The sequence below is a fragment of the Sceloporus undulatus genome, chromosome 5 (assembly GCF_019175285.1).
Source record: "Sceloporus undulatus isolate JIND9_A2432 ecotype Alabama chromosome 5, SceUnd_v1.1, whole genome shotgun sequence".
Lineage (NCBI taxonomy): Eukaryota > Metazoa > Chordata > Lepidosauria > Squamata > Phrynosomatidae > Sceloporus > Sceloporus undulatus.
In genome coordinates this window covers 166,370,142-166,392,929 of record NC_056526.1, presented here as the reverse complement: position 1 = coordinate 166,392,929, position 22,788 = coordinate 166,370,142, and the positions used below count along the sequence as shown (strand labels likewise).

General features: G+C 39.0%; 1 protein-coding gene across 3 annotated transcripts; it reads right to left on the bottom strand.

The window, feature by feature from the left end:
- Window positions 1–103: 103 nt before the first annotated feature.
- ETNPPL (ethanolamine-phosphate phospho-lyase) lies at window positions 104–22,353 on the bottom strand. 3 transcript variants are annotated; one of them, XM_042467207.1, is made up of 13 exons: window positions 22,198–22,353; window positions 17,134–17,252; window positions 16,574–16,733; window positions 14,506–14,580; window positions 14,251–14,344; window positions 12,396–12,512; window positions 9,048–9,130; window positions 7,222–7,447; window positions 5,971–6,125; window positions 5,114–5,203; window positions 4,156–4,286; window positions 2,808–2,875; window positions 104–1,556 (listed from the first exon to the last, which is right to left on the bottom strand). In XM_042467207.1, exons 1-13 carry the CDS (start codon window positions 22,248–22,250, stop codon window positions 1,434–1,436), a joined length of 1,494 nt encoding a protein of 497 aa, XP_042323141.1. In that variant the 5' UTR covers window positions 22,251–22,353; the 3' UTR covers window positions 104–1,433. The 3 variants fall into 3 exon arrangements, with proteins under 3 accessions (XP_042323141.1, XP_042323144.1, XP_042323143.1); XM_042467210.1 differs by lacking the exon at window positions 4,156–4,286; XM_042467209.1 differs by lacking the exon at window positions 17,134–17,252 and having other exon boundaries at window positions 22,198–22,350.
- Window positions 22,354–22,788: the final 435 nt, after the last annotated feature.

Here is a 22,788-nt window from a genome sequence, read left to right as displayed (position 1 = left end):
TTTGAGGTGAGCAAACAAGGGTAAAGATCAACTGTACAAAGAATGTAACCTTAAGTAATAATTATATACTGATGGAATATTATTTATTTCAAACCACATGGACTTAGGTCAAAATAGCTTTATTCTTTGGAGAAAAAAAAAACAAGGGAGAGCGCTAATAAAGAGCAAACTAGTTTTCTGCCAAGAGTTCATAAAGAATGCTGATAACAGTAAAGACAAAACTGATATGTAGAACTAAAAAACATAACACTTTGCCTGCTCAATTCTGTTTCATTTAGCACCATGGGGAAATCAGCTTTCAAGTGGCAACTTGTGTTTCCACAGCCATTTAGTGACTGAGAATGGTGCAGGGTGCCCAAGAGGTGTTTGGCTGCACCTTTGAAGATGAGAGGAAACAGCAGATGTTGCAGTCTGAGATCTCCAGTGAGTACAATGAAAATCCAGGAAGGCAATGGCTCCTCTTCTCTCTCGGTTGCAGAGGCACCTTGCATTCATCTCAATGGCATCCAAAGGAGCACAGACTTTCCCTTTTAAACAGACTTGCATAGGAGATACTGTGTAAGGGGGTACTGGATACCTCCTTGTGTGACAAACTTTAAAAGATCTACACGCATATATCCCAGGTCACATGCACATCTGTCATCAACATGATTCTGGTCAATGTGTTTATATACAATAGTACTATCAAGCTTTCAACCACAATGTAGATAATAAAGTTCAGTCATATTATACAGTCAATAATAAAATCTTCAATGGTGAATGTAAAACAACAAGACAACTCCCTTGCACATATCTGTAGCTGGAAGAGGAGATTGCTTATGTAAACAGGTAGCATCTATGCCCTAGGCAACAAGAAACTGAAATCTCTTTCAGCAAATTAGAGAGAATATGGACTAAATTTATTCCTCTTCCCATTAAAAAAGCTGGTGTGGGATTTGAAGATTATATATATATATATATATATATATATATATATATATATATATATATGCCACCTGGTTATTGCATGTGTCCTCTTACAGATAAAACTAACTGTGCAATTTTTTAAAATTTCAGCACTGGCATGAATGGCCCCACCAGAATGCTGCATACTGCAGTAAATCATCCATTAAAACATGGGAAATTATTAATATCCTGATACTGAAATCTCAAACAGAAATCTCAAACAGAAAAAAGTGGTTTTTTGTGGGTTTTTCGGGCTATGTGGCCATGTTCTAGAAAATTTTCTTCCTGACGTTTCTGTTTAGACATTTTAAACAAAGGGAACTATGCTAGTTTTATGCTAGGATCCTCCAAATGTAAACCACTAGTGAATGAGTATTTCTTCCTCAGATAGTATAAACATCCAGTCTCATATATAGTTATAGGATACACCCATTCCTTCTTTAATACACCTAACCATACATTCTTGTTCTTCGTTGTAAATCTTTGCATTATGTCCTAATTCTTTTGCAAGACACTGTATGGCTTTCAGCACAAAACCCATTTTCTTGTCTGCAGGCATTTCCATTGATATGGCTGATACCTTCTGAGTGTGAGCTCTCATCAGCAGGCACCTGAAATAAACACACATTTTAAATGAATAAGCCATGTTTATACATGGAACCAGTGTGGTGTAGAGGACTGGGCTGAACACAGGGCAGTGCTGGGCTAAAATTTGGGAGCTCCAGGTTCAGGTCTCCATTTAGCAAAGAAACTCACTGTATAATCTTGGATCAGTCACTTTGTCAGATCAGTCTATTTTAGTGGGTTGTTGTAATCACCAGGTGCTACAGACTACATTCATAGAAAAGCAATGGCAAACCATCTCTGAGTATTCCTTGACTATAAAATCCATGAAGTTGACATAAATTGACAGGCAACCTGAAGGCACATACCTCACTTCAATGCGCTACTATATGCAGAACTTGTTTGTTTTTTTTAAAGAAATCAATTAATCCCTTATCACCCAGCAGATTACCCTTTACTGAGGTCTAGAAAGTAACTTGCTGGGCAACTCATTACTAACATGTTACTGTTATTGCTGTGCCACCAAATCATCAAAGGAAAATGAATGGACTAAACCAATACAGGCACAGTGTAGCAGAGCACATGGCTGCCATGTGGATTGCATACAAGTGTATCGGGCTGGCACATACTCACAGTCACCCAATAGCTATTCTTTCCTCATCTCTCTCTCGCACAGAATTGCTGTAAATCTCAAACCTGAGCTCATCTCAGGCATGCAGAGAAACACTTATTCTTCTTCTAGATTATCACAGTGCACTAACTGTGCTGCTTTTTGGAGCAGCCAGCCTGGCATGGCAGTCCTCTCCCCATCCCCCATGCCCTCACAATGATTCTCTCTTTCTGGCAGTGAAGGCAGAATGAAGGAAAGCTGAAAAAGCAACCTGAGTATAGCTCATATTTTTTTTCCTTCTCCCTCATTGCTGAGACTCTCTTACAACACACAGGAACAGACAGAATGTTATGCTGATATGTACTGAATTACAGCCACATATGTCATGTTTGCCAGAAGAATGGATTGGATTTGGATGGTGCCGGAGGTTGTTTTTTTTTTTTTTTTTTTTTTTTTTTGCAGGAACAGAAATGGCCTGGGTTCACATTCTACCTACAAAATACCCGCATTGCTTGTCACTGAAATTCTTATGAATATTTACTACTGAGGACAGGCTCTTGTATTTAAAAGTTGTTCCAAATAAGTAGTGACAGTCTATCTTCACTGCATATTGGAAGTTTTGTCCTGCTTTTAATCCCTATCCTTGATGTGATTTAAAGCATTGTGATTTCCAAATGTTTCAACTTACTTTTCGCTTGCACTGTACACTTGTAGGTAGTCCATTTCTAGTTTTTATTACAGTTGCTTCTTCTAAATCTAGGAAAAAGAGAAAAATGTTTTCCTTTGTTAGATCCAAGAATAGTAAAGATCCATCATTTTAACTGCTAAAGCTACGAGGGTGTTTCACTTAGAGTCAAACTTATTCTAACTAATAATTGATTTCATCAAGTCTGCCATAACTAAATCAGAATCCAGCCCACAAAAGAACCTCAAAGGTCATCAAATCTAACTCTTTGCCAGTGAAAAAAAGAGTAAAATCCACTACTGTGGCCCCCATGATAAATGACATTCTGCCTCTGCTTTAAAATCTTTAATAAATGAAAGGCCATCCCTTTCCAAGGCAATCAGCTCCACTGTTGGGCAGCTCTTTGAAATAAGTATCAAAGATCATCTTAAGTGAAGAGAATATAAAATATATGCTTGATATATAGATAAAGGTGGCATTTCCTGGTACAGCTCCATGGCTATAACTACTGAGAAGGATAGGGGGTCAGAGACAATGAAGTCAAACCTAAGAATACAGTATCAACCTATGGGTTAAGGAAGCAATATAGCACAAAAGGGTAGGAAAGGGAACATTTCAGAAAACTCTGCCTCTAAATCTCTACTCTTCCTTTACTGTTCCTAGTTGCTCATGCAAGCATAGTTCCATTTCTCAACTTCCATCACTCAACTGTCAGGAAATGTTTGCCTAAAATTTAGTTAAAATGCCCTTTCTTGTAATTTGAACATGTTGCTTCTGGTCCTAATGTTTGCAGATATAGAAAACACACTTATTCTATCATCTCTGTAACAGCTCTTTCTAAATGTCTCTTAACTATCCCTTCTGCTGGTTGAGCATATCCAGGTCTTACCTCTTGTACTTGCACAGCTAGGTTAATCCCATCAGAGTTCCATTTCAGACATACATTTAAACCAATATTTTGCCTCAGATCCACCAATCAATAAATTGTGGGCTTAAAGTAGTACAAACTTAAGAACTCATTTGTATGCAAACAGAGGCCTGTATAGTTTAACTTCCCATCTCTATCAATGATCAGCCAGATGATGTCTCTGAAAATTTCACCACATGGCCAGAACAGTAGTAGCCACTCTTGTTTTGGCTTGGCATCTCTAGTGGTCATCTCTAGTGGTCATGTCTTCCCTGGAAATTGCTTTGAATGTACCAAGACACAAAACAAGGCTATAGCCACTGCATTCTATCCAACTCCTCCCTATGTTGCTTCTTCATGAATCAATCTATCTGTCATAGTCATAGAGACTGGCTTTGTAAACCAACAGGTAGGCATGGTTTGGCATCCAGCAAGAATGCTTACCGGTGAGAAGCTCGTCAATTTGATTGACTACAAACTTTGCATCTTCCATACTGAAACACATGGGAGGCTTGAATTTCAATATGTTTCTATAAGGTCCATCTGCACTTAGAAGGATTTTCTGTTCTTTTAACCTGGTCAGAAGGAAAAACACATTTATTTTTGAATGTAAATAGTAAGATGCCAATTGCTTTAAAGATGTCATTTAAATTGGAGTGAATGGAGGAAAATCACTCTTTTTCATTATGGCATATTCTGAAAGGACTAGTCATCTTTTCAGTGAGCATTCAATGTTTTATTGAGATGATGTGTTAACAGTTAAGCTGATATGTCAGTTCTTAGTTATATCCAATACATGATTCAAATTAGGCTTCTAATCCATATTCCACCTTTGCTGGAGGATCATGCAGCAAATATCATTGAAAAAACTTAAACAACATGTGGGCTTCACATGAAGCTCACACTTGTATAGATGAGGGAGAATTTAACCCAAGGCTGGCTAAGTTATCTGAGGCATAAACTCTTCTAAACATCTCTCTCTACTGTAAAAACATAGTTGTTCTCCTACTCCTAATAGCAATTTTCTACCCCTTTGTTATCCAAAATAAGCTGCCTGAGGCAGCTATCCCAGTCTGCCAAATGGCAGAAATAAGCCTGTGTCAACAAATCTTTTTTTTTGTTCTGCCTCAAAGTCATTTTTGACCCTAAGGCAAACCTATAATCGGATTTTCTTGGCAAGTTTCTTCAGAGAAGGTTTGCCCTTGCCATTCTCTGAGGCTGAGAGAGTTAGACTTGCCCAAGATTACTTAGACAAACACAATTAAACCAGTGAGTGATGGGAGCCTCTTAAATTACTCAGGCCCAGGTTTACCACCTTTCAGCCCAGACATATCTAACATGGAAGCTTGCAAAATCGAATCAATGAAAGGAACATCTAGCTTAATCAGCTCAAAATATTTACTTGTAGATGATATGTTGGGCTTCTGCAGTGGCAGGGGTTCTTTTTTGTCGATCCTTCACGAGATCCACTCCAACAAACAAGCCTACACCTCTAAAATGCAAAGAAAGAGAAAGAGGAAATCAGGGGACATCAGCGGTCCAACTATCAGACTTTAACAGTCATGATTCCATCCTGTGGAATCTTGGAATTTTTAATTTGGGGATGGAATTAAGTGAGCTCTAGTGCGTTGGTTCAGGGAGAGTGCAATAGAGAATTCTAGGTCCCTCTCCAAAGAAAAAACCCAGGATTCTCTAGACTAGAGCCATGGCATTTAAAGTAGAATCAAACTGCTATAAATGCTCAATGTGACTAATAGGCCTTGCTTCTCTGTACAGCTAATAACCTAGCTTTTTAAATAATGTCATTTGTGTTTGCTTAATGCCTTCATTAGTTTTTCGTGTTTCACACTCCAAAATGTGAGGTATGCCTCTCCATGCTCCATGATAAATAAATAAATAATGTTTTCTGTTTTTAACTTTTGTACTTTGTTTTATAGTGTTTTAATGTGATTTTATTAAATTGGTATTAAACTTATTGTAAACATTTTTAATTTGTTGTAATGAAAGCGGTCCTGGGTCCTGTCCTGGGAGAAAGGCAGCATATAAATAAAGTAAATACATACATACATACATACATACAGTGCCAAAAGTCTTTATCTAAGCCACTTGTTGAGAAATGATATGATACTAGAGCCAATCTTACCATTCGGGGGAATCACCCCACATAGTAGATGCTGAGAGGTAGTGGTGGAGGTAGTAATCTCCCTATATGAAACTCATAATATACTATTCTGTGTCATTTTGTACAGTTAAACTTACCTGACATCTCCAACCAGTGGATGTTTTTCCTTTTGTTCCTTCAGTAGTTGCGTGAGGTAGTTCCCAACACGTGTGGCATTCCCTTGGAGATCTTCTTTTTCTATTACATCCAAAACAGCAAGACCAATTGCACAGGATACTGGGTTGCCACCAAACTAAGATCAAAAATGGTGAGAGAGTTACTCTAGCTTCAGTCATCCTGAAGGTTTTGTGAATATTGTAGCAAGAGAGGTTAGTATTTGATTAAAGTAGTGATATGTTCTACTTTATACAGTGTGCCTCTGTTTGAAGGCACACTCTGTTTTAAGAGCTGTTCAGTGCAAGTCTGTTAAGGATAAAGACCAATAAAACAATGATACTGAGGTTTCCCATCTAAAGCTAATATTGAACAATAGACTGAGCAAGTACAAAGGTCACCTGGACACAGTTTTCCCCACTCAGGCAAGATACATTGTATTTTGGATTAAATTATAGCAACTACTCCTAAATTTGTGTACATCTAGATATGTATTAAGCATATGCAAACTTTGTGCAAATCTGTGCCCCTTTTTGGGAACATAAATGACCAGCCTACTATTTTCTCAAGCTATTTTTCCAAGTGCATTGTGGTACGAAAACACAATTGGTGGAACCAGATGTAGATTATAAAATCCATGGAATTTAACATGGTAATTACTAACTTAAATCCCATTGGTTTCACTCTAAGAATGACTAGGCATTGATTCAACCCATGTTCTCAGTGTTATGTATTTAATATAATCATAAATTTTCTATTGAATTTTCACTTAGATATTAAGAATATCTGTTCTTTAATGGAGTGAAAGCTAGCTGAGACATGCATGCACACCACTTGACTACCCAGCACATGAATAAGCTTCAATGAACTGGATGATACCTGTCACCATATGGTATGTAATGGGGAATGGAGACAAAGCTATCCACCTCACTCACCTGGTGTGCCTGCTGTCTCTGCAATGTCTGCAGATATCCTCAAGGGAATGTAATACCTATATTCATAAAGTCGAAGGTACATAGGCCTATGAGTGCCAAGTGAATGGTTATATCATTCTGGATGTCTGAACTAGCGCAGTAGAAAAATAATGCTTAAATTTCTAATAGGTGATCTGAAAGGTTTTCCTGTGGCAATGTGTAATGATGTACTCATGCATACAAGCCAACAGTGATCATCAAGCATGTGCAGTATAGCCTGAAGTCTAATCTCTGAGTTTCAGTATTAGACAAGATACTCACAGTATTGAAGTACTCCAATCCAGAGGCACCAAAGGCTTCAGCAATCTCTCTTGTTGTCACTACACAAGACATTGGATGGCCATTTCCAATTGGCTTTCCCATAGTGACGATGTCAGGCACAAAGTCTTCACCTTGTAGCTGGAATCCCCAGAAACATTTCCCAACTCGGCCAAAACCAACCTGGACTTCATCAGCTATGAAAACACCACCTGCTTTGTGGACCGATCTGCAAATAAAAACGAGGAACAGTCCAGATGCTTCTCCATCTTACACAACTTTACTAGGGCCTGTTACAGACTGCCAAAATAAAGCTGTTTCGGGTCTCTTTGGAGGTATGCTATTTAAATGATGTATGCATCGTAAGAATCCAGAAGCTGCACCAAAGCTGCACTCCAGTGCTTAGGAATGGAGTGTGGCTTTGGCGCGACCTCCGGACTCTTAGGGCCCATGCATCATTTAAATAGCATACCTGCAAAGAGACCCGAAGCAGCTTTATTTTGGCAGTCTGTAACAGGCCTAAGTTAGTTTATGCCTCATTTAAATACATCACTCCCTGCCAAAACATTGAACACTGCATGGCCCACAAGGGCCTTTTTACATCTAAAAATGAACAAAAACAACAAAAATTCATCAGACCATATGTTATTTATAGCACGACTGAGAAGACAGATTCAGTTGGCCTGAGTATGCTGTATCAGGCCAGAGAACTATCTTTATTGGACTGGAGACACTGAGAGATGGAATGGAGTGAGATGGGTTCCAACGCATTGGATGATCCAGTTCACCATCAGTAATCAATTAACCAAATGAAATATTTTAAAGTACACTGTTATGAATATTGCATTATAATTTATACTTTATGTATTACAACTTACATAGTTGACTTAGGCTGCAACTTTATACTAATTTATGAGTATGTAGGTTCCACTAGTTTACTTCTGAGTTGACATTTATAGGATTGCAGTGGGACTGATTGCTAATCAGCACTTGTGGGGCTTCAAACCTTGGTCCCCAGAATCATAGTCCAACACTTAAAACACTACACCACACTGTCTACACAGTATTGTCACCTCCTGCCTACAGAGGGCTATTATAATCTGACTTTCTCCCAATTTGCTAGTTTTCAACTTGTAGGGTTGGTTTTTTTAAAATCAGTGTAAACATTCATGCATATATCATTGACAACCTTTTAAAATATGTGCAGAGCTATTGTACAATAAGAAGGTGTCCACTGCATATCTGTACTGCTTCAGATAATTTGGATCCACAGGTATTCCTCCATATTTACCTGCCAAACTTCATTCTGGGAAAGCTTACCTATTTGTTTGATAATATTTATTTACAAAAAAATAATCTTAATTGTTTAAAATGTAAAAAAATGACTTGGTAACTTGGGTCCTCCAGCCGTTGTCAGATTGCAACTTCCATCAACCTAAAACAACCTAAACAATGATGAGATGACAGAAGTTGCAGCTAAACAACATTTGAAAGACCATGAGTTGTTTTTCTCATACAAAAAGAAAGCTGCAAATACCTATTCCCAGAGAAGTAGAATAGAGAAGTAATTTTTGACTCTGGCTGCTGCTACAGTTTAACACTGCTTTAACTTTCATGGAACCATCCTATAAAATATTGGGATTTAAAGTATGTTGTGGTATCAGAGCTCTTTGATAGAGAAGGTTAAATATCCCACAAAGCTACAAATCCCAGAATTTTATAACACTGAGCCATGGCAGCGGTGTCAAACTGCATCTCATCAACTCTTTTGGTGCCTTGCTGTATTAAATAATCCACTACAATTAACCCACTCCAAGCACTGTACATACTCTGCAACTTTCTTGAAATAGCCTGCAGGTGGAATTACTTGGCCTCCGCAACTCTGCATGGACTCAGCAATAAAGGCAGCAATCTGAGTGAGAGAAGATGTCATAAAAAGGGTGCTCCTATACCTATTGTTTTTCAAACAAACCCACAGTTACAGGTATGAACCCTATAAAAACAAGTGAAATAAATGAGCAAATGGTTTGGGCAGCTAAGTTGTTCCTTGAACAGCTATGAACAGTGATAGCAACAACAAAATAAATTGCCAGGGATGCCCAATTCTTCAATGCTAGGGAAATCACCCAGTTTAATTCTAACCAGTATTGGAGCCAATTATTTGACCTCATATTCAAAAAGGGTTGTATTTGGGATTTCAGAGTACTCTTGTACTTTTTACTTTAGCAGGAGTATACCAAAGACACATCTACTTTCAAGTTGTCCAATGGACTATAAGGTTCATTCTTCTGATGGGTTATTTATTATTACTAATTGCCCCATAATAGTTGTTTAAGTGGCAGTATTCTTTATATCAGCTCACTCTATGTGGCAATCTGTGGTGGCTGATTTCATCCTCTTTTAGAGTTAAAAACTGCAAATGAACAAAATGCCAAAAATTTGAAGATATGCATATGTATATTTTGGGCACCCCTGCTCAAGAAGATAACTTAAGCAAAGAACATATCAAGATGAGGCACTCCAGTTGCTAGGAATGAAAACAAAACATCAATATTATTATGAATCAAGATCAGCAGTTCAGATAAGACTGGAACATGAAGCTTACATTTCTTTTTCCTCAGCATTATGCTTTTCCTTTCCCCCAGATCTCTCTGGAGGGACAGCCCAAATCTGCTATTTAATTGACTGCCTCCCACACTATTTTTGTGTTTATGTGTGTGCAACCCTCCCTGAGCATCTGCAGGGTCCAAGTGGGCAATGCAGTCTTCCTGGAAAGAAGATGAAGCGATAACGTGTAAAGAAGAATACACTATATTCGAAGAGGTACGCTACAGGCAGGCAGTAGAAGGCTCCCCATAGTTGTGAAACTTTTATCAACTTGTCCTGGCACAAGGTCTACGGCACCAAAACCTATGAAGATATGCAAGGGGGGAGAAACAGAAAAAGAAGAAGAAAATAGAAACTATATGTTAGTTTCTTTTAAAAATCTCAATAAGGAATTTAAGACAGGTGGTAGACTCCTTTTGGATTTTAAGGTGGCAGTGGGGAAATAGGCCAAAAACAGAGAGTACCATTTTTGAAGTAATGAACATCCATGGGAGCTGTATTTTTAAAAAGAAATTAGCAACTGTTTGCACACCTTTTATTACTGCTTAGTTAATATGTTGTGTTTTATGCTTTAGCTTGTGCGGTCTTTTCCCCCCTCCCAATCATCTTAAGCACAGCATTTATTAGCAATGTCCAGAAAATTCAATAATCACCACCATCAAGAAAAAGTTTAAGATTATTATTCATTTCCTTTATCCTTTAATTATCTTGTCTTTAAAAAAAAGACTTATCTAAAATAACTGATAGCTATGTTTTTTCACTTTGTAACTTAATTTTCCTTTCCTGCCTATAAATGTGGCATGTTTTGCCTCCTTCTCAACATTTTTAGAATTTCCCCTTGTACTTTGTTGCTCCCATGTTTTTCCATTTCTCTTTGTATAGGTCTGCATTTCTGTATAATTAAAATATGGATTAGACTAAATATTGCATCTGATGTTTTATGTTTCCATCTATTTCCTTTGAAGATACTTTCTGGTTTTAGAAACCAGGAATTTTCTGGTATTTGTAAAATTCAGCCCTTCCATCTCTCCAATAAAAAATTCAAGACACACCTATTTTATGTGCCTTTTCCAATTAATTGTGGAAAATAGCATCACAACTCTATTGTGGCTAGGTCCAGAAGCAGATAAAAGGCCCTCCCTCCATCCCTGTCCTGTCCTTGGAGGAAGAGAAGAGGCAGTATCTGCTGGACTTAATCCCCTCCCACATTGGCATTTCCTTTTCTTTTTGTGTCATGTCTTAATTAGATTATAAACCTGAGGGTAGGGGACTGTTTTGCTGCTCTATTACTTGTAAAGAGCCATGTAAGGCGATGGCACTATTGTTGCTGTGTGCCTCCAAGTCATATTTGACTTATGGCAACCCTAAGGTGACCCTATCATAGGGTTTACTTGGCAAGTTTCTTCAGAGGGGTTTGCTATTGCCATCCTCTGAGGCTGGGAGACATAAATAATTTTTTTAAAAACTGCTCTTTGCCCTTGTCTTCATGCTTAGTTAGATTATAAATCTGTGGGTATTAGTTGATTATTTCTAATTCTACATTTCATATTTTTTATCATCTAGTTTTTCTTCTGGCACTTAAGATACCATCATCCTCACCATCAGGCTTTATAATTGCCCAGAATGATTACTAATGACTTACAAAGACAACCAGCTGCCTTGAGTCCAAGTTCTGGTGGAAATGCATTGTAACAAGAATAAGAATAATCATCCAGAGGTACGTCAGAATTTATTTTATGTATCTGGAGTGTCAGTAACTGCTGCATAAATTGCACATATATATATTTGGTAAATTTGCTTTGTGTTGGAAGAATTGCTGTTGTGTGCCTTCAAGTGGTTTCCAGCTTATGTGGCCCTATCTCCAACTTATGGCGGTCCTATCTTTTCTGGGAAAGATTTGTCTTTGCTTTGCTTTGAAGCTGAATATTACTTGCCAAAGGTTCTCCAGCAGGTTTCCATGACTGAGCAGGGATATGAACCATCTCCAGAGTCATACTCCAGCACTCAGACCACTACACCACACTGGTTCTCTGTTGAAAGAGTACCAGGAGGACTTCTAAGAAGTTGCTGAGCTTTGTATATCTTCTTCAGTGAATATTTGGCACTGTAGAACTTAATTTTGTTACAAAAATGTATAAATCGTCTTCATATTAGCATATTTGTAGAGGACACAGAAGCTATCCGCTAATGTACATTAACAGCTTTGTGCAGTTGTGTGCAAGTTACCTACATCCCCCATGGATATGAATAGAACTTTGAAGTGTGGATGGAGAACAAATTCAGAATTAGTTTGCTGATTGGACCTCATATGAAATAGGAAATTAAGTTTAGATTTATTCATTGTTATTTTTTTTTAAATTGATCCTTACATATTATTTGTATTAGTGCTTATGAGAGTTGTAAAATAAGGGTCTGGGACAAGAAGCGCCTTAAAATCCAGGAATCCAATAGAACTGAAATGAATTTCAATTACATAAAAGGCAGATCAGGTCACCTAATTAGGATCAGCATTGTTGCAGGTTGTGGGGGAGAATCTAAACACATTTTGATTTTCTTTACACTTTACATACCTTTCGGCCGTTCTTCTCAGCCTCTTCAATAATGTTTCTCACATCATCAGCATAAGCACTTGCTGGATCTGGATGGTCCTCTCTGTACTTTCCTCTGTAGGTATCTGGAGAAGGAGCCTAAAAGTGAAACAAAAAGTACTAATAATTTTTATATGTTCATTTGTAATTGCACTGTTCCTCCTCCAGCAGAAACAGAATAGTAATCTTTCATGGTGTGTGGTATGGAAAAGTTTATATAACACCTACTGACTCTGTTTATAAAATATTTCACATTAGGTTAATACAATTTTCAAATTTAATGGGTTGAATGATCTAAACTTCAACATGCTAAATGAACACCCACTGAAATTAATGGGATTTAAGTTTGGTACATCTAAGGTTCCATTGATTTCAATATGTCTGCTTAAGAGTATAAATTACATCAGGATCCAATCAGCTCCTTCCTTCTCTCCTTCTCTTTGGAGAAAGCTGGGTCTGGAGGCAATCATGTATTCCTAGTTCTTGGGCAAGCAGTACAGAAAACATGAAAGTCAAAGGCCAACAGCCCATCTAAAAGTCTGTCTGCAGTAATGCACAATTATATATATATCTGGAAAGTTCACTTAGCAGGAGAAGGTGCTCCTAGCAATCCCCACTGTTCCCAGAAGCTGGAAATCCTACCTAATATTTATTTATTTGGCTTATATTCTGTCTCTGTCTTAGAGCAGGGACTTAGGGAGGCTCACATCAAAATTGAAGGGGTAAGATTAAAACCAGATGAAAACTAGTACAGACAAAAACAGATAAAAAGTTAGTGTTAAAGTAGTACCATGAAACAAACTATAATATGGTACTGAATAATCCATTTCCACTATTAAAGGTGTCTACTGACAGACAGTTGCTGGTTGACAGATCTGTTTTTATGAATTCTTCCTGAAGAATTCAACCACTTCTTCAGAGTTTATTCTTTTTAAATCCAAGTCTGTATGACACACACACACACACACACACACATGTGCGCGCGTATATGTGTGTATGTGATAAGAAATATTTATTTCATTGATCTGAAAGATAGAGGCATGTATCAATGAAAATTTCCCCTTCTAAAATACATACAGTGCTTGCATTATCAAGTAATAGATTTTCAGGTATTGCATACTCATGTTCAAAATATCTATGTCCATGTACAATTTGGTTTCTCTTGAAAGTAATTTGCTTCTGTGTCAGTGCCTTATCCACACTATGGATCCTTCTAGGTTCTTAAAGGTATTTCTCATAGTTGTTTTTGTTTTATACAATTAAATGTACCAGTTCAAAAGAAACACATAGATTTTTTTTCTGTTTTAACTAGGAGAAGAAAACAATTATCCAGAAAATGGATTCAAAATTCATACTTTTCACAATTATGGTAGGATGTCGGCATTTGCTTTTCATATCAGTGATGCCCTAGAATTATTCTTAACAAGAAAATAGTGAGTAGGGTATATTTGGCTAAGCTGGAAAAGACCCTGACCAAAGCTGTTATTCCAGCCAATATACTGTCTGAAATGTTTGTAAAGTTACTTCTTTGGGCTATAATATTCAGAAGCCCCCAATGAGCATGAGTATTGGCAGATAGTAATGCTGTATCTGGACAGTCTCACTTGGATAACTCCTGAGGGTATTCAGAGCTTGAAAGTGATCCCAAAATTTTCCTGGATGTTGCAATAAAAAGTAGCTTCTCCAAGCTCTGTTTCTATTTATGGGTTTGAAGCATCACATCTATATTTCTGCTATTTTGTGGGGCACCTTACCTGAACAAGAATACACACAGAAATACACTAATGTGCCTCTGTGTATGGTGGAATGGTAACTGAAAGTCTTATATAATACTCACCACATGGACAAATTCTTTTTTGCTGTTTTTCCCCAACTGATTAAATTTATATGGGCTGATGTCAATCAAGGAAGTAACATGGCCATGGTAGGCACTGAAATGAAAAATAAATACAAAGTAATCCAATGCTTTCATGCATCCTATCTGACAGTTAGACAACAGTTCTCACCCATGTGAGAATGAACTTTTGCACCAGCTTAGTTTAACCTAATTTCAGTTGCAAGCACATACACCACATTTCTTCAGGATACTTACTGATCAAGGGTAACCACATCTTGGTGACCGCTATATTGCCGAGCCAGGCGTAAAGCAAGATCATTTGCTTCAGATCTGCAATGGAATATTAGCAAGAAACAAAATCAGATATTGTAACAGGAGAACTCCATATAAAGTAGGTCCAGAATGATCTTTCAGCTACTTAGCTATGTCACCACTTTAGTTATGCAGATTACTGTCTCCTGGCCTGACTGCCTCAAATTCCCAGTTGACTAATGTTCCCATCCTACCTCCCACAATCAATCTCTGGTGCAAGGGGGTACTGTGACAGAGTTCCTGCTTCTCCCTGTCACAGTGGAGATTGCTGATGGGAGGGGATGGGAAACAGACAGCCATTGTTCACAGCTATTGTTTGGTAAGTAGAAACTGGGGGACTTTTGCAGTCCCTACATATTCCCTACAGCAGTGAATATATAGCTATCGAGAATGCAAACCAATCAGAAATGTTTAACTCTAGGTTATGTATTTGTAACTGCCTTAATGAATTCCAGCCTTTAAGCTTTCACCCAAAAGTAAACAAAAGAGCCACCCTTCTAAAAGTAATTTGTGGAAACAGATTTCCATGCAGAAGTCAGCTTTATGAGAGGTAGAAAGAGAAACAGGACAGCTGCATATCTGAACCTAATAGTTATCTCTGCCTTCCCAACTGGACACACCCTATGTTGCTTCTTGTCATGCTAGGTGAGCATGGTAGGACTTGTAGTGAATATATCTATAGCACATCCAGCTGGTAAAGCAGACTGAGTTTAACATATAAGCTTACCCCACAGTCCCCAGGGATGGGATCAGGGCATGACGAAAGGGAGCGGGATGGAAACAGAATGGGTGCTATCACCCATTTTATCACATGCCAGAATGCCGTCACTGCTGCTGGAAGTTCCCATTCCGTTCCTGATACTTCCCAGAGGAGGTGATTTTCAGGAACTTTTCAGAAGCGTTCCTGAAAATTGCCTCCTCTGGGACAGATCAGGAACAGAATGGGAATGTTTTGTGGTGGCGGCGGCAGCATTCCGGCATGTGATAAAATGGGAAATAGCATCTATTCTGTTCCCACCCCACTCCCTTTCATCATGCCCTGATCCCGTCCCTAGGGGCTGTGCGGTAAGCTCCATAGCTGGAGTGAACCAGATCAGTGAAGCCTAAGTTACCTTATACATATTGTACTATAGAAGCAACAAGATATTGCAATGACAAACACATGCATCTGTGCCTCAGATATGCTGGAAAGTGCAGCTCCAACCACCTTTTTTTTTGAACTCCCCAAAGCATCCAATTATCTCCCATTTTTATTTTGGTATTAAATGGGGGCATTAAATGTGTCAGAATATTCTGTTGGGCTTAGGACTGGAGCGCGGCTTTGGTGTGGCTTTTGGACTCTTAGGACACATGCATCATTGAAATACCATACTTCCAAAGTGACTCGAAGCAGCTTTATTTTGGCCTGTCTGTAACAGGCCCTAGGGAATGGGGTTCACTAATATGGTTATTCCATACTAGAATAGATCCATTGAATAAACTGTTGCATTGTCAGTCTCCATATATAAAAATCCAATTGATTAAATGACTCTATTCTAGTCAGCACTAACAATGGGATTTAGGCCAGAGTGTTGTAAAGATTCTTGGAGAAGCAGTGGGATATATAATAAATAAATACTGTTCCAGCTTCTCTATATGGTTTTCTTCCACATGAAGCTCAAACAAGCTCTAGAAGGTCTTAAGTCCCTATCATACTAAACTGTTATATCACTATATTCCACTTTAACTGCCATGGGAATATCCCATGGAAATTCTGGGGTTTGTAGTTTAGTGAGACCCAAGAGTTCTCTGACCCAACAGTCCTCAAGTGAATTCTCTGGCTGAGAAATTCAAAAGGTTCCTCCCTAAACTGCAGATCCCAGGATTCCATAGGATGTTGCAGTGGCTGTGAAAGTGGAATGTAGCACTATAGCAATGTAGTGTGATAAGTTCCTTAGAGCTGTTAAAATGAGAGCAGAATTTACATAAATTTCTAAAAGATAATGTCAAGGAAATAATCTTTCAAACATACCCAGAGTTGACAAAATAGCAAACAGACAGCTGTTCTGGAAGTGTAGCTGTGAGACGTTGGGCATATTGGACCAAATTGTCATGGAGAAAACGAGAATTGGTATTGAGTAGTTCCATCTGTTTCACTGCAGCCTTGATCACATCTGGATGGCTGTGTCCAACTAAACAAGTATGTGAAGGAAAGCTATTAGTTAATGGAGCCAATAAAGACAATCTGTAAACACATCCCAATCCAAATCTGAAAATACATGGGACCTTTCAAAAGGTTGCCTATTTACATGGTTACTTGGTTTATATTCTACCTTTCTTGTAATATTAAGAAGTAAGGTGGCATACAACACAACAATTCTGATAAAAAAAACAAGAAACTATATACTATGATGAATGCAAATTGTATCAATGATACTGTAAAATACTAATTAAAACAGTCCAAAAATGCCAAACAACCTAAAATTAGTACTAAAATATTTTTTTAGAAATCAGTATATCCATTTTAAAATATCAGACAGTTGTTAAAGGATGCCCAAACCTATATTACACATGTTAAGCTACAGTTCTTACCATGTGCTACATTATTAATGCAGTCCAAGTATTTTTCTCCATTCTCATCAAACATATACTGCCCATGAGCCCGTACAATCTTAATGGGATCCTTAGCAAAGAACACCTTGCATGAAGGCCTGAAATATGAAATCATATCATTTTAGTTTACCCTGTCTCTTGAATAGCTCCTCTGAGCATATACTGTATAAGTACTCAACAGGCAACGGTCCTCAAGTGTTGTCATGGTGAAATTCCAGCAACAACAAAACTAAGTGTAAATAAGGCCATGTTTAGTCAATCACGCTTGTTGTTTTAAAGAACTGAATACTTCCATATGTTGGAAAGCTTTGACCTGTCAAAACTTGGTTGATGTTATTGTTATGTGCTTTCAAGTTGTTTCTGATTTATGACAGCCCTGAGGCAAACCTATTATGGTGTTTTGTGGTTGTGTTTTTTTGCCACATTATGTTCAGAGGGGAGTTGTTTTTGCCTTCCTCTGAGGCTGAGAGCATGTGACTTGCCAGTGGTTATCTGGTGGGTTTATGTGGCTGAGTGGAGATTTGAACCCTGGTCTGCAGTGTCATAGTCCAATCCACAAATCATGGTGGCTCTTCCAAACCAGCCACACACAACCTAAGCTAGCAGCCCTGAAATGGGCTGACTATAGGTCCCATCATCCTCAACTAGGTAGTGAGTATTGTAATCCAACACATCTGGAGATGAGACTGCAGAGACAAAGTCAGATCACTTGATAGCCTCTTCAGCAAATCTGATCCAGTTTGAGTTACATGCAAACTGCTAATGAGCAGCCAGTATGCAATTCACTATGCCACTGGTTGCGCTTTTTCCAGAGACTCTCAGCAGTGAAGGAAGGCAGACAAAACCTGCTATAGATTTCTAATAAAAGAGACTCCTTATAATAAAGGACACCTGGCAACCATACACATGCAACCATACACATGCAAATCTCTCCTGCCTTTCCAGGTCACACAATATATATATACCCAAGACCTTTCCAGGCAAACATTCTCTGAAGATGCCAGCCACAGATGCTGGCGAAACGTCAGGAAGAAACTCTTCTAGAACATGGCCACATAGCCCGAAAAACCCACAAAAACCCGGCTATCTTCAATGACTTACTTTCTTCACGGCTGCTGCACTTATGCATTTTAACCTCTCACTGCCAATGGGTATGCAAGCAGTTACACTGGCATAGTTCATAAGGTTGCCAGATGTCCTTTATTATAAGGATTGTCTTTTACTAGAAATCTATAAAGCCTGGCTGGTGTCCCTTGCCAGAAAGGATACCCCCTACTTGAGGGTTGGAAAGCTTTCCCTTTTATATAGATAAACAAGCTGCCTTGAATTTATGTATTTTGGGGTGTGGTCCTTTCATAAAGACAGAAAGGTGTGCATCGTATCATTTATGAATGTGGACAATATGTTGATTTACATGGGCAAGTTAACTGAAATCAATACTTTCATTTGGTGTTTATTTAGAGCAAGACCTAAATATCCAGGTCCTCTCTAATCTTGGAAGCTAAGCATTATCAGTCCTGGTTAGTACTTGGATGGGAGACTGGTCTGTCAAGTCCCTATATTTCAGAGGAAGGACTGCAGAACTACTTACTGCATATTCTTTGCCTAAGAAAACCCAGGATGCATCTACATGGTAGAAATAATGCAGTTTGTCTCCCCTTTAACTGTCATGGCTCCATCCTACAGAATCCTGAGATTTGTAGTTTTGTGACGCACAAGCACTCTTGGGCAGAGAAGGGACAGCCAACATGGATAACTTGAAGCCACACATCCACATTTAGGTGGAACACAGACTTGTTAATAGCTACTTCCTGACTGTCAACCTTGCATGTAAATTTTTGCTGTCCCTTATTGCTGCTTTGAAAACCTGGCAGCCCTAAAAGTGTACCAAGTGAATCAGGTCACAGTGTATCACAATGTGCTAAATGGGCAAATCAGCCTTCTAGATCTCAGTACACTTGACATAAAAATCAGGCACTAGAAGCAGGAACTGTCCTAGAGAAAGAAGGTAGTTTCTCTTCCAGACCGTACCCAAACAGGATCTTCATGAAACTCACTGTTTGACTTTAGAACCATATCAAGAGCGTAGTCAATCAGAAAAAACAGAGTCCCTCAGTGCATGCACAGAGTTCTGCTTCTGTTTCTTTTCTCAGAACAATTCAAGCACCAAAGATTGGGAGTATTAAGAATTTTTGAAAAAATAATATGGCCTCAACCATGTTACACAAAACAGACCCAGACCCCAATTTAGCTCCACTTCTGCATGTATTATGGAGCATATATAAGGTTGGAGACAGTGGGGATTGTACAGGATGACCAGACATCCTCCTTTTCCAGGACATGTCTTGCATTTCAACTTTCTGTCCAGGACAAGTTCCAAAATGTCCTCCATTCTGAGCATTATTGTAAAGCTTTTATTTTAAAAGTGTTAGCTTTTATTTTATGATGTCCTACCTTTTTGTATGTTCTACATTTTGCGGTGCCTTGTCCTTCTTTGTGGTTAAGATATCTGGTCACCCTGGGATTGTAGTGAAAAGGTGATGAAGCATTGTGGGGCTTTCATGACAGAGCTCTCTCCACAAGAGAGAAACCAATGGTGTGTGGTGATAGTTGCACATGCATCAAACCATGTTCATGGGACAGAGAAGTAGTAACAGACTCTGTAGAGCTTTGTGGTTGCTTTTCCCTAAAACATTTGGCAGCAAACAATTTTATCAAGCAAAACATTCCCAAAGCCCTGATCTCTGATGCCTTTAACTTGTTCCCAGCTCTGCTTTGGAGCCAAACTAGCTTAATAAGAGTTGCAATAACAACCCAGGAGAATCAACAAGCTCTCAAAAAGTTTGTACAAAACTTTTCTCCTCTTTAGAGGGGCAGAAACACAGGCTCGGCTTTACATAACACCAGTTATGCAAGGACTATGAGTTGAGCTATCGGAGAGTGTTATACAATCTTACACGCTGACATGTAGACCCCGGACTCTAACATTAGCTCCTCTAATGCCACACACAGGACAGGAATCTCCATGCATCAGCTGCACTTGGCCAAGTTTCTTATGATCTACCTTGCAAGTTGTTAATCGACTATTTTTAGGGTCACTAAAGGCACAGAAACCTGGTGCACAATGGCAAGGGAGGATATTTGGACAAACAGATACATATATCTGTGTTATGTGATATATATGTGTGTGTGTGTGTGTTCATGTATTACTCATGGAGAATCACTCTGAGAACAGAATATTGTTGCTGTTACTGTGGTTATGAATGACTTCAGTGAGTAAAATAAAGAAGAGGTTGTAAACACCTTTGAAGGTATGTGTTGTTGTTTTTTTCTGTTTCTCGATAATCTTTTAAAGTTTTTTTTAAAAGAAAGATTTGCTTTTCTCAAATAAAAATTGGATCATTTAAAAACTACCAATAAATTGTGAAGGTTAAAAAAAAGTTTGCCCTCCATCCAAGTTTTGTAAAGTTGGCAAAAGTACACTGGGAATAAGCATTTACTGGAGTTTACCTCTAAGGTAAGAAATATATATTCTTCTTATTATTATTATTGCATTAAAATAGTGTTTACAACCTCTTCTTCATTTTACCCACTGAACTGAAATTGCACCATAAACCCCAATTAATGCAGCAGAAAACCCCCAAACAAACAGGCTGCCCAAATGCTGGATTTCAACAGAAGAGTTTCAAGAATATACTCAGATATTGGGCTGAAATTAGTAAAATGTAAAACCTCTTAACCTTGTCTCATGGCTTAGGCATTTTCTTTATGTTATGTGAAAACAGTTTATATTTGTGATTGTCCAAATAATAATAAGAATATCTATTTCTTACTTTAGAGGTAAACTCCAGTGAATGCTTATTCCCAGTGTATTTTCGCTATCTTTACAATACTTGGATGGAGGGCAAACATTTTTTAAGAACCTTTCAAAATATATGGCATTTCTGTGATATACAGACTATGTAAGGAAAATTATTTCTTAAAGGTGAAGCAATCATGGGGTTTTCTTGGCAAGGTTTGTTCAGAGGAAGTTTGCCATTGCCTTCCCCTGAGGCTGAGAGAGTGTAACTTGCCCAGGGTCACCCAGTGGGTTTCCACGGCCCACCTGGGAATTGAACCCTGGTCTCCAGTAGTCCAACATCCAAACTACTATGAGAACATATCCAGGCCTGGATGCCACAAAAGATAGAAAAGTCTGCCACGAGTGTCTATTCCATTTCAAGAATATCAAGTGATGTATCAAAGCCAGTTAAGTCAAACATCAGCAAGAATTCAAAGATACAGCTGTGTTAAGTCTGTAGAATCAGTATGTACAGATATCTTGTAGCACCTTCGAGACTCACTGGAAGAAAGAAGTTGGCAGCAGGAGTTTTTCTAGGCTTAAGTCTAAATGCATCTGAGGAAGTAGACTAGAGTCTAAGAAAGCTCATGCTGCCAACCACTTTCTTTCAGTGAGTCTCAAGACTCAGGATGGGACATGCTAAAACCAATGACAGTGCTTGCTCAGAGAAACCATACTTGCCCATAGGGAATAATTGAAAAATACTTGTCCATTAGAAATCATTGGGGGAATACTTGCCCATAGGGAAACACTGGGGAATCTTTGCCCATAGGAGATCATTGGGGAATACTTGCCCATAGAGAATCATTGGAGAATAATTGGCCATAGGAAAACATTGGGGAATACTTGCCCATAGGGAATCATGGGGGAATTGCCCAATGATTCCCCCAATGGATCCCTGATGTATACCCCAATTATTCTCGATGGGCAAGTATGGTTTCTCTATGGGCAGGTATTCCTCTCTGTTTCCCTATGGGTAAATATTCCCTTATGATTCTCTATGGGCAAGTGCTGTCATTTGTTTCAGCAAGTCCTCTACAAGGGAGATCTCTCTACATTCCAGCCAGAAGTCTCCCTCTTCTTCTTTACCCCACTTTGTAACTGGGACAGTTTTGGTCTCAGTCCACCATGCCCTTGCCTCCCTTGCCCCCTTTCCTGCCCACCCAGCCGCCCTCCCTTAAGCTTTGCCCTTTGAGATTCACCCAATGTGCTTCCTCCGCAGCTCCAGGGTCTCTGCTTTGCTGTAGAGCTCCATCGCTTCTCTCTGGCTCTGGGCAACAACAGCCACAAACCCTGGGCTCCAGTTAGCGCATCTTCCTTTTATTCACCTCCGTCAAGCCCTCCTCCTCCTCCTCTTCTTGCTAATCGGCTTGGCATCCCTCCCTGTCTGGCTCTGATCTGCCCATCTCCACCCATCTCCAGTGCCACCCGCCCTGCAAACACCACCAACAAGGAGCTGTCTAGGTGCCAAGTTCAAGGGCAGCTTGCCTACTCCCTAATGCCAGGCATGTGCCAGGACGCCTTGCCTCTGCTGCTTGCATCACAAGGCAGGCTGCCTCCTCCTCCTCCTCCTCGTTGTTGTTGTTGTTGTTGTTGTGTCAGGGGGACCAGATCCAGCGATGCCCAAACTTTCCTCTTCCAGATTATGTTGGACTTCAGCTCCCAGGAGTCCTGACATGCCAACATACACTTGAGGAAGGAAGCTCAAGTTGAGGAAAGCTCATGCTACCCCAACTCCTCTCTCCTCCAGTTAGGTCCAAAACACACTGCAGAAATGATCCAGTTTGAGACTG

What these genes read in the sequence shown, in the direction of transcription:
- ETNPPL (XM_042467207.1), bottom strand. Translation starts at nt 22,250, where the DNA reads ATGGAGCTCTACAGCAAAGCAGAGACCCTGGAGCTGCGGAGGAAGCAC. An exon ending in CTGCGGAGGAAGCACATTGG is followed by an intron (nt 17,253 to 22,197) that starts GTGAATCTCAAA and finishes TTCATATTTCAG; the next exon opens with GCCTTCATGCAAGGTGTTCT. An exon ending in AATTGACGAGCTTCTCACCG is followed by an intron (nt 2,876 to 4,155) that starts GTAAGCATTCTT and finishes TCTTTTTCCTAG; the next exon opens with ATTTAGAAGAAGCAACTGTA.